Source organism: Lupinus angustifolius, unplaced genomic scaffold (genome assembly GCF_001865875.1).
Source record: "Lupinus angustifolius cultivar Tanjil unplaced genomic scaffold, LupAngTanjil_v1.0 Scaffold_1_397, whole genome shotgun sequence".
NCBI lineage: Eukaryota > Viridiplantae > Streptophyta > Magnoliopsida > Fabales > Fabaceae > Lupinus > Lupinus angustifolius.
Genome location: NW_017715723.1, coordinates 1 through 11,888, shown reverse-complemented (window position 1 = coordinate 11,888; position 11,888 = coordinate 1). Strand labels below are relative to the sequence as shown.

The 11,888-nt window shown below is 32.1% G+C and overlaps 1 protein-coding gene across 1 annotated transcript; it reads left to right on the top strand.

Annotated features, from left to right (window-relative positions):
• The first annotated feature begins 3,821 nt into the window (after window positions 1–3,821).
• Window positions 3,822–7,921, top strand: LOC109336910 (beta-xylosidase/alpha-L-arabinofuranosidase 2). Its single transcript, XM_019573744.1, has 7 exons — window positions 3,822–4,299; window positions 4,727–5,014; window positions 5,304–5,473; window positions 5,575–5,672; window positions 5,952–6,302; window positions 6,491–6,901; window positions 7,229–7,921. Exons 1-7 carry the CDS (start codon window positions 3,871–3,873, stop codon window positions 7,798–7,800), a joined length of 2,319 nt encoding a protein of 772 aa, XP_019429289.1. The 5' UTR covers window positions 3,822–3,870; the 3' UTR covers window positions 7,801–7,921.
• The last annotated feature ends 3,967 nt before the right edge of the window (window positions 7,922–11,888 follow it).

Genomic DNA, 11,888 nt, shown 5'->3' with positions numbered 1-11,888 from the left:
GGCCGAATTCGGGCCTGACAACAGCTCAAAAACCTTTCGTCACAGAAAATTATGAAAATTTACCACAAAATATAACATAACAAAAAAAGACTAACACTAAACTATGGTTTAGCCTAAATCCATACTGATTAATTTCTAAAATTAATCGTTAATAAAATAAATAATTAATAAAACATACATAGAAAATTCATGGCGTTACAAAACCAATCCTTAATGGGACACATGTGATATGAGCATCCAAAATCAAGTATTCATTCATATTTTTAGTCGTGCTCTGAGACTATTAGCGCATCTGCACTATCATAGCCATTTGCTATAGTTGCATCTCCATATTCATAAATCGTTTCCTTGCCTTTGCGCTCTGGGCAATTCTTTCTTATATGCCCCTCCTTGTGACAGTGAAATAATTTATACTTTCTAGGTTTTTTCTTTAGACTTGGACCTAGATTTTCCTCTTTCACCAAATTGATTTCGCTTCTCTGTTCTTCCTCTAGCAAAAAGACTATCACATGAGCCTTCAGATCTCGAATCTGATACTCTTTTCTTCAGTCTTTTGAGTGCAACGCTGCCTTTACTTCGTCCAAGGTCAGCTCTTCTCGACCATACATTATGGTGTCGATGAAGTGCTCGTAAGAACTTGGAAGGGAACATAGTAGAAGAATTGCTTGGTCTTCATCTTCAATTTTAACATCAATATTCTTTAGATCAAGAATAATTTTATTAAATTCATCCATATGATTTTTTTTATGGGCTTTCCTTCCTGCATTTGAAGAGTATATATTTTTTTCTTGAAATACAGCCCGTTGGCGAGTGACTTCGTCATGTGCAGGCTTTCCAGCTTCAACCATAATGAAGCAACTGTAGTTTCATCTAACACTTCTCATAGAACTTTATCTTCCAAGCACAAAAAAATTGCACTATGTGCTTTTTCCAAGTTTTCCTCCTTCTCGTCCTCGGTCAGAGTCTCTGGTAACTTGTTTCTACCTTCCAAGGCTTTGCCCAAACCTTGATGAACTAGTGGAGCTTTCATCTTCAATCGCCAGAGGTTGAAATCATTTTCTCCATTAAATTTCTCCAAATCAAATTTAGCACTCGCCATGATAACCGTATACCGAAACAATATCGTAGTCCGTGAACATACACCAGGAAAGTTCCCATGAAAGAGAGGTGGGCCTTAACAGACATGCTTAAATACCAGGTTTTTCCTAAGACATAACTTTCCTAGACATGCACTTTCACACTATTATACCTTTCCAATAATAATAACAATTCTTTTCTAGTGTGCAAGATCAGACAATGCGGCAAACACAGAGCATACTAAGAATTTTCTTTTAGATCGTACGACTTAGCATGCAAGAGCTCTACGAGCTCTAGTACCAGTTTGTTGGAGTGGAAGACCCATGGAGAAAATATAATAGAGAAAATGACACCGAGAATTTAATGTAGTTCGGCAATTTGCCTACGTCCATAGTTGAAGAGCAACAAGGATTATTCCACTAAGCTAAAAAAGAACTACAAGTGTTTCACTCACTTCCCAAAACCCAAGTACAACCAATTTCACTTTCATTCAAGTATTTCTCACACAATTAGAACAAGAAGAGATAATATGCACTAAGCTAAGTATTTGGTGTGTCTTACACATAGAACACTCCTATTTATAGCCAAAGCTCTTGAAGATTATATGGCCAAAGGGAAAAGAACATTAATGTTGGTTTCACCATAGCCACTTCTTTTTACTTGGCTAGAAATTCTTCTTTTCTTCAAGATGATCTTTAGCCACTTTCTTTTTGTTTGGCTCAAGAAAGTCTTTTCATCATCTTTTTCTTTTAGCCAATATTCAATAAAAACTATAATAAAAGATTGGTATCATAATAATACATGGTCCCACAAATACTTTCTTGTTCATGTAATAATATATATTTTGATTTGTACAAAATATATATACCTAAGTTGAAAAGTGACCGGGTAGAAACCTCTAAATACTTGTTACTTGGTGAATATGGGAAATAGATGGGAGCATATTTTCTAAGAATAGATATGGGAAGAGAAAGTAATACTCTCACCTCCCTCATCCCTAATTGAGTGAAAACTTCTAAAAGTCAGTGTATTTTAAAATAAACTATAGAATAGTTTAGCACAAAATACAGGAAAAGGTGAAGAAGAAGAAACAAAACTCCTTTGTTTATTTACTCCCATCCATTTTCCTTTAATTAACGTAAAGATTTGAAGTCACAATCAAATAAAGTCAGAAAAGGAAAGTGATCCGTAGATTGATTAACTTTGAGGACCCCTCATCATTCATGAACAAAACAATGCATCTTTATGACATAACTCATATTATTCCTTTACATCGTACACAATTGCTTTTTCTGTTATTTTATTTATAAGTGTAATATCAATATACTATTTACTGTAATTTTTTATTATTTATTGTCGATCAAAGGTACATTTATAAGAATAAAACTCTCAGAGAGATTTTTATTCAGAATTTCAAACCAAAACTGCTTAAGGAAAATAAAAGAGTATAATATATTTACTCTCAATAGAAATTTGTACACAGACAGTATATCATCCACATATTCATTTGTATTACTTTTTATTTAAAATTCAATTATTGAAAATAAATAGCGAGTGATACACTCACAATGTAAAAAAATTATTATACTATTATTAATACATACATTTTTTCTCATAAAACAAACCCTTCCACAAAACTAACATTGGTTGCTTAATTATTTTTTAGTTCATGTACAATAAAACATAGTTGCTTTAAATACCAATATTTTTGAGAATCCACAATAGTCATACTCAACTCAGATATGATCACTTAAATATATGTGATTAAAAGAGTTTAATATTTATGCCATGTATTATCAAAATGCAATTTGCTTATGACCCCTCACTTCATTTATTTTGATCCTTTCTAAAAACCTCACATCTTGAAGTTAGATTCATCCCAAGATATCAACAAGGTGTTGCTTTATTGTGTCAGTCCATATTGGATCCTTAGGTAGAATAGCACATCAAAATTTTTCAATTCTTAGAAGTGACACTTATTTGGAAGAGATAATCTCACATTCCAGAAGATATTAACTCTTTACTCATAAGACGAGAAAATACTTTAATTACACAAGAAAAACAAGATCACAAGATCCACATCCCCACTCCACCACAGTTAAGTCACACATAAAAAACCCATTCCCCATTCATTATTTATGGTTATCTAATACAACACTTCTCCCACACCCCTATGTCTAACTCTTCTGTTTCTATTCAGTTTTCACAACTTTTCTTTACCCTCTTATAGCCCCTAAGAACACAGCTAATATCACAAGCTATCTGCCACAATCCACTCACATGATTCACCTTCTAAGACAACTGTTTATTACTGCCCTTAGTTCCCATTTTACAAGAAAAATTTAACCTTGTATACATTATTATTATTATTATTATTATGTACCACATTTACATATATTATATATGCAAGTTGAGCTTCCAAACAAAAACATAAGCATAGAAAAGACTCTTCAGTTTCACGGGCTAGTTTAAGCTTTCTCATGCAGTTCCTGATAAATATATAAAACAATAAAGATTCCTACACTTGTTCTTCTTTACTCTCTTCCAAAACCACTACATTTATTAGGGTCTTCATTATTATACTCAAAACAACTATCACATTCACGGGTTGCTATAAAACAATGTGTTATAATGCTTCCTTGTTCTCATTTTTATGTCATGTTTCTTTTATACACTCTAGTTATATATAGCTTATTAGGTGATTTATAAAAACAAGTTATCACATTCACTTTTGCATGCATTTAAGGTTATATATATAGTTTATTAGATTCATAACAAGCATAAACTTTCACAATGGCATGTCTTGAAAACAGAGGATGCTCTGTTTTCCTCTGTTTCTTGATTGCCTTTGTAACAATTTTATTAAATTTTGGTCATGTTTTGGGTCAAACATCTCCAGTATTCGCCTGCGATGCTGTGAAGAATCCTGCGTTGGCGGGTTATGGATTCTGCGACAATTCATTGCCGATAAATGCGAGGGTGGCAGACCTTGTGAGTAGGTTGACATTGCAGGAGAAGATTGGGAACTTGGTGAATAATGCTGTGGATGTGAGTAGGCTTGGGATTCCAAGGTATGAATGGTGGTCTGAGGCACTTCATGGTGTCTCTATGACCGGTCCAGGAGTGCGGTTTTCCAATGTAGTTCCGGGAGCAACAAGTTTTCCTATGCCTATTCTCACTGCTGCATCTTTCAATGCTACCTTGTTTGAAACCATTGGAAGGGTGAGGTTTCTCTCCTTTTTGTGTTTTCTACATGTATTTTCACTTTTATTTCTTTTGATAGTTCATAAGGAGTTCCTCAAAACTGGTTAAATGTGATAGTTTTTCCTTCTTTACTGAAGAAAGTGTTTAACTTTAGTCATTGAGTTTTGTAGTTCTTTCATTTGAAGAATTTCGATGCAAGTAATTATCATTTATGGTGATTTAATTTAAGATTTTATCACTCCCTCAATTATCAATTGGTACATTGTGAAAAAAAGTTACCAAAACTTTATGCATGATTAAAATACAAAGTTCATGGTATTATCCTAATTGATATTTTGTTGAAGAATGATCAAATTTGTAAACAGCATGCAGTTACATTTTTGCACTATACTAAAAAAGTGGTTGTTTCAATTGGTGTTTATGGCTATTTTTATTGTTACTATAGGTGGTTTCAACTGAAGCAAGAGCAATGCACAATGTAGGGTTGGCTGGTTTGACATATTGGTCACCAACCATTAACATATTTCGGGATCCGAGATGGGGAAGAGGTCAAGAGACACCCGGGGAAGACCCTGTGCTTTCTAGCAAATATGCATCAGGCTATGTGAGAGGCTTACAGAAAAGTGATGATGCGGACCCGAACAAGCTTAAGGTTGCTGCTTGTTGCAAACACTATACTGCCTATGATGTGGATAACTGGAAAGGTGTTTCGCGACTCACCTTCAATGCTGTGGTAAATTTAGAGTCTGTTTGTTTAAGTTTCTTCTTTACAAAAAAACAAATCACTTCTGATATTTATAGGCTTAGTATAATTGAACTTTTACTTAAGACTTTATCTGGTGAAAAAAGAGACTAAAAATCACTTCTCTCATAAGCATACTTCTGCCAAAAACAAGAGGTAAACAACCAGCTATCACAAGTTCTAAGTAGAATACAAGATCATTCGGATTTTTTAAGGATTGGAGTGAAGAGGAAAGAGTCACTTTCTTCCTTTTTTGTTGTTTGTTTGTTAATTTTGTTAGGTGACACAGCAAGATCTTGAAGACACATTCCAACCACCATTTAAGAGTTGTGTGGTTGATGGGAATGTTGCCAGTGTTATGTGTTCCTACAACCAAGTTAACGGAAAGCCAACCTGTGCAGACCCCGACCTCCTTAAGGGCGTTATCCGAGGCCAATGGAAACTAAATGGGTATCTTGAATCCTCCAAAATATTCTCTAATCATGTTTATTGTTCTTGTGTGTTGATAGTAATGTTGTCATTACAATGATATGATTGTATGGGCTATGCAGATATATTGTTTCTGATTGTGATTCAGTAGAAGTGCTTTACAAAAGTCAGCATTATACCAAGACTCCTGAAGAAGCTGCAGCCAAATCCATTCTAGCAGGTAATTAAATGTTTAAAGTCCTTATAATCACATATTCATAGGCGAAAACCGAATTAAATGTTAAATGTAATATTAGGAAAGTCTTGGACTTTAAATTGATTTGGATTTTGATTATACAGAAGTCAGAAAAAATAAAAGGGTACATTGTTTTAGTAACTAGTAACTAAAGTTTTAAAAGTTTCTTAACTAGGTAAATGTTATATGGTATTCTTTTTGGTGTCTTCTTGTATTTTATGTAACTAATCTTGTGTTTTTTGCATGCAAACTCTGATTTCACAGGATTGGATTTGAACTGTGGAAACTATCTTGGTCAATATACAGAAGGTGCTGTTAAACAAGGGCTTGTGGATGAAGCATCCATAAACAATGCTGTTTCCAATAATTTCGCCACGTTGATGCGTCTTGGATTCTTTGATGGTGATCCAACCAAGCAACGTTATGGAAACCTTGGTCCGAAAGATGTCTGCACACCAGAGAACCAGGAGCTTGCCCGTGAAGCTGCAAGGCAAGGGATCGTGTTGCTTAAAAACACTCCAGGATCACTGCCTCTAAATGCTAAAGCCATTAAATCACTGGCAGTTATTGGACCTAATGCTAATGCTACAAGAACCATGATCGGAAACTATGAAGGTACCAACTTTTCCGACTCCTACAAACTTGGGAAATAAGCCAAATTTTGTAATCAATTATTTCTATGTAGAACCACCAAACTTATACAATATTAACTATAGTTGTAGGGAACATAATAACATTGTTTGTTACCATAAATTGAAGAATTTCTACTTAACATCACATCTAACAATCCGGAAATTTTGCAGGCATCCCATGCAAGTATATATCACCCTTGCAAGGCCTAACAACCTTTGTTCCTACAAGCTATGCTTCTGGCTGTCCTGATGTGCACTGCACCAATGCAGTAATAGACGATGCCAAAAGCGTTGCAGCCTCTGCGGATGCAACCGTGATCGTAGTCGGTGCAAGCCAGGCAATAGAGGCTGAGAGTCTCGACAGAGTCAACCTTTTTCTTCCTGGACAACAAGAGCATCTAGTTACTGAAGTTGCTAGTGTATCGAAGGGACCTGTGATTCTTGTCATAATGTCCGGAGGAGGCATGGATGTGTCCTTTGCTAAGACTAATTATAAAATCACAAGCATTTTGTGGGTTGGCTACCCTGGAGAAGCTGGTGGAGCTGCCATAGCCGATGTGATCTTCGGTTTTCATAATCCAAGTAAGTCACTCACTCTCTTCATGTCACACAATATGAAGCACTATAGTAACAATTTTTGTAGGAACTAGCCTAACAATAAATTCCTAAATTTTATTAACACGCGTGATATATAAAAAAATGATAGACAAAGTTTTTGATGGGAAGTGGAGAATGCGCAGCTGCAGGGATTTGAACTGAAGTGCTCACATATCCTGTCGTTCTACCAATTGAGCTGACTCTTGGGGACTACAAGAGTCAAATGTGATATTGGACAGAAATCAATCAGCAATGTCTTCGTATGGCGTTTTTCATTTCGTACTAACCAGCAAATTCCGTTTGCTTATGCAGGTGGAAGGCTACCAATAACATGGTATCCACAATCATATGTAGACAAAGTACCAATGACCAATATTAACATGAGGCCTGATCCTGCAACAGGTTACCCTGGCAGATCATACAGATTTTATAAAGGTGAAACCGTTTTCTCATTCGGAGACGGAATAAGCTACTCAACTTTCGAGCATGCATTAGTTAAAGCACCTCAACTAGTTTCTGTTCCCTTATCTAAGGGTCATGCATGCCATTCCTTGGAATGCAAGTCAATTGATGTAGTTGATGAGCATTGTGAAAACTTGGCCTTTGATCTTCACCTTAAGGTTAAAAACAAAGGAAAAATGAGTGGTAGCCATACCGTGTTCTTGTTTTCGACTCCCCCTGCAGTGCACAATGCACCTCAGAAACACTTGATTGGTTTTGAGAAAATCCACTTGGTAGGAAAATCAGAAGCACTAGTTAGTTTCAAGGTTGATGTTTGCAAGGATTTGAGTATTGTTGATGAATTTGGCATTAGAAAAGTTGCCTTAGGACAACATCAACTTCATGTAGGAAACTTGAAGCATCCTTTGGGTGTGAGGATTTGAAACAACCCTTCAAATTAACTCCACTGAGTTTTTTCATATTGGTAATTGTAACAAGTTACTCTAACTTTCCCCTTATTCAAATAAAAACAGAACTTGAATCAAAATGAAGTTTTTAATTACATTATACATCTTTCTTTTGTTACCAGGTTCTCATTGTAGAGGCCCTCAATACACTACTCTCTGTAGGTTTTTACAAGAAAATTTGATCACATAAAATGAGTTTCTTGATACTATTGGAACAAGAATCGCTATAAAGAATGAATGAAGATCTTCTATCACACTGGTGTCCAATCAAAATATATTATTTAATTGAAAAACAAATTAAAAACATAAACTAAAATTTTATATTATTGGTGTAGTCTTATTAGATAGAGAAACAATGTCCTTTTGGGATAGAGGATCTCTTTTCGTAAAGAATAGAACCATAATCTTTGAGCTTATAGAGAAAATTTACGTATAGTTTTATACTGTATTATTTATCTTATTATTATTGACATCTTCAAAAAAGTAGTACAAATCAATGATGAATGATGTACTCATTATATATAAATCTTTACCAATATTACACTATTATTCTAATACATAATTTGAAATTTAATATTTAAAGATATCAAAATATAATAAAAAATTTAAAAAAATACAGAGTATAGAAAATAAAAGGTAGTGTTAAAAAAACATTTGATAAAAGTATAAAATTTAAATCAAATTTACGTGCATTCAATAAGCAAATGACATTCAGTTAAATGTCAATTTTTTTTTGTCAAACATGTAGGACACACGACAAAAGATAATATCATAATAACACATGACATATCGGACTACATTGAAAATATATTTTAAATAAAATTTTCTACTGGGAGAGTTAGCCTCTACATACGTGTGGATATTCTCGGCCACCTCTAGTGCAATATATCCGTGAGAAACAAGAAAGCAGATTTTATTTGTCAAAGGTGTGAGTGTTAGGTAAAATATAAAAATATGTAAAATAAATGTCATTATTTTGGGAATGATATTGAGTGTAGTTCTGTTAGATGTTAATATGGTAAATTAATGTTTTATTTTACATTATTTAAATCTTGAGAAGGGGCAAGGGCTTATGTACATGCCCCATATGTAAAAGTTAAGCACTTATATTTTTTTAACATCAAAACTTGGACTGAAGTTAATAGTTTTTCATAAGAAATAGTGGCACATGACATAAGCTTAAAGATCCATGATTTTTACAAATGTCAATTATATCTTTCTCTAGGGCATGATGCCAAACTAATAGAGACATGTGATATATAGATCTTTTGTTCTTAATTATTACTTTGCTTTCAAAGCCACTAGACTTCAATCCATCATCAAACTATATTAAAAGTTTGTTATTGTGGGACATGGAAATTAAAAGTTTGGAAGTCATTATTAGTGGATGTCAGATTTGGTAACAGGGTGTGTAATAAATATTAATGTTAAAATCATAAATTTTAATTATAATTAATCAAATAAATTTCATACTCCATAATTCATCTCAACATAAGATCATATTTTGAAATTATTGAATGATTAACTCCTTGTTATGTTATTAAACACTCATCACTCAATATAAGTCAATAGATATACATTTATTCATGCATCTCACATTCGCTTAGACACCGAATTTTCACAATCTTCATAATTGAAAAGATTTTTTCTACGTGTACTATGACAACATATAAAATCATTGCAAACAAGATAAAATATAATAGATACAAAGCAGAATAGAACAATAAAATTACAAATTACAAAGAGTCAAAGAATGCATAGAAACAATGAAACATAATAAAAACAATGAAGCAAACAAAGGATAAAGACAAAAAATAAATGTTTGAAGGCAAAGAAATGAAAATAGTATTAAACATATAACATAAACAATGAAACAAACAAAAAATAAAGACAAATAGCTTTTGAAGGCAATGAATAGAAACGATGAAATGGAAAATTGTGTTAAACAATAATGAAAAAATGAAATGTCGAATAGAAACAATGAAATGGAAAATAATAAAGAGCTTTATAAAAAATAAACCAGCTAATAAGTGAAACAATATTTAAAGGCAAAGTTTGGTTTAAGTATGAAATGAAAAATCTCCCATTTATTTTGTTGTTCAAAGTTATAATTTCCAATTTATGTTGAACTTTCTTTTTCTAGATAGTTATTTTCTATGTAAATTCCTAATTATGGGCTTGAAGAGTTATAACTAACATATATTTAAAAAAAAAACTAGGGTGTGCTTTTGCACACCTTCATGTGGATATGGCAATCCATGGAGGTTATGACATTTCTTTTACGATGATTCTCAAGTATTTCATTTTCTATTTTTTTCATTCAAAAATCAAGTTGTAAAACATACAATTATGATCTTCTACTACTATGATTGCTTTCCGGAAAGAATCATCTTTCTCATTTTCTCATGACAATCTAATTTTAGGATAATGTTGTATAAGTGTGAACTCTGATTTACAAGTAGAACCAACACAATACGAGTGCCTAACAACAAATCTATTACCTTTATAACAAAAAAAAGTCTCTCATGACATATGTCAATCTCTCAAACCCTCATTACATGTGTCAATCTCTCAAGCCCTCATGACATGTTTCATTCTCTCAATCAAAACTTTCCCTCCAAAACATGTCAATCTTCCATTTTTGTTCATTGTATAATTTAATTATAATGATTAATGAGTCCAATTGTTTTTTATTCTATAAAGAAATTTCATCTCACAATAAAGGGGATTGAATCCATTTTCACATGTGAATTACTTCTCCATCATTATCATTTCATATCTCCATACTCTTCTCCCCCTTTCATTTCATATTTTTCTCTTCTTCTCTCACATGTCTACAATCCAATGTTTCATTCGTCAATCTTCATTTCGTTTAAACTTAATATGATGACTTCTATATCCCGATACTAAATCTTCATCATTATAGATTTGTTCTTATTTTATAAATATGTTGTTTAAAGTGTATTTTTATTAATTTTTTCATTCATTAACCTAATATGATGGTTTCTGTATCCCGCTACTCAATCTTCATAATTGTAGATTTGTTCTTCTTTTGTAAATATGTTGTTTAAAGTGCATTTTTATTGATTTTTTCATTCATTTGTTTACTTTTAGATATGTTCTTATTTTCTAGATATTTTAATTGATTTTTTGTTTATTATGTATGCGTATTCTTATTTTTTATTTGATTTGTTTATATTGTATATTTGGTACGATTGATTTCATTATTTTGTAGATTTGTTCTTCCAATAATCATCTTCCTTAGTGTCTGATTTACAAGGATTTCATCCTTAACAATGACCAAACCCTCAATAACTATGTTATGTACCCGATCTCCATTTATATATATACACACACTTTTAGTTATAAGTTACAATATTGTATTTGTTTGTTTGTTGTTATGAATTTATTTATCTTCTCATTTTATTTCGCTTGTATCATCTTATCTCTTCATTTGCAGTTTGGCTCTCCCTTAAAGCATATCTATGGGTTAGTGTTATGTCTATATGTCTCTATCTTACTAAAATCTTCAATTTTATTCTCTTTTGCACAACAAATGAATTTAATTATTTTTTCTCACATGATATTTGTTAAAATAATTTTTTCCTGTGTGGTTATTTTTCTAAAGCAGGAAATATGATTTGACATATTCTTTGTTTCGACATTTGCAGAAAAGAAACCTCACATCATATAATACAACAATTAGAGGTTATGTTCATTATCTGAGTGTAGAATAATAGTTCTTTAATTTTATTATGTGTTTGTTCTTTTTCATTCGAAGTTATTTTTTTCACTATCTGAATGTGTCAACCTTATATTAGTAAGAATAATCTTTAATTTTTTTTATTCTCATCATAAATAATTTGACATGTTTAATTGTTGAATATGTATATTTTATTTAATTAGTCATAGTAAATGTGATCATCATATCAATCATAACCATCGAAGACAATTTAATTTATATTCTACTATATAAGTAATAAATTTATGAAATATTAATATTTAATTTCATTTATATTCTATTTTGTTTGAATTTATGGATGAGTTACAAAAATATAATATAA

Coding starts and splice junctions, on each gene's coding strand:
- LOC109336910 (XM_019573744.1), top strand. CDS start 3,871: ATGGCATGTCTTGAAAACAGAGGATGCTCTGTTTTCCTCTGTTTCTTG. Junction 5,015..5,303: donor GACTCACCTTCAATGCTGTG/GTAAATTTAGAG, acceptor TAATTTTGTTAG/GTGACACAGCAAGATCTTGA. Junction 5,673..5,951: donor AGCCAAATCCATTCTAGCAG/GTAATTAAATGT, acceptor CTGATTTCACAG/GATTGGATTTGAACTGTGGA.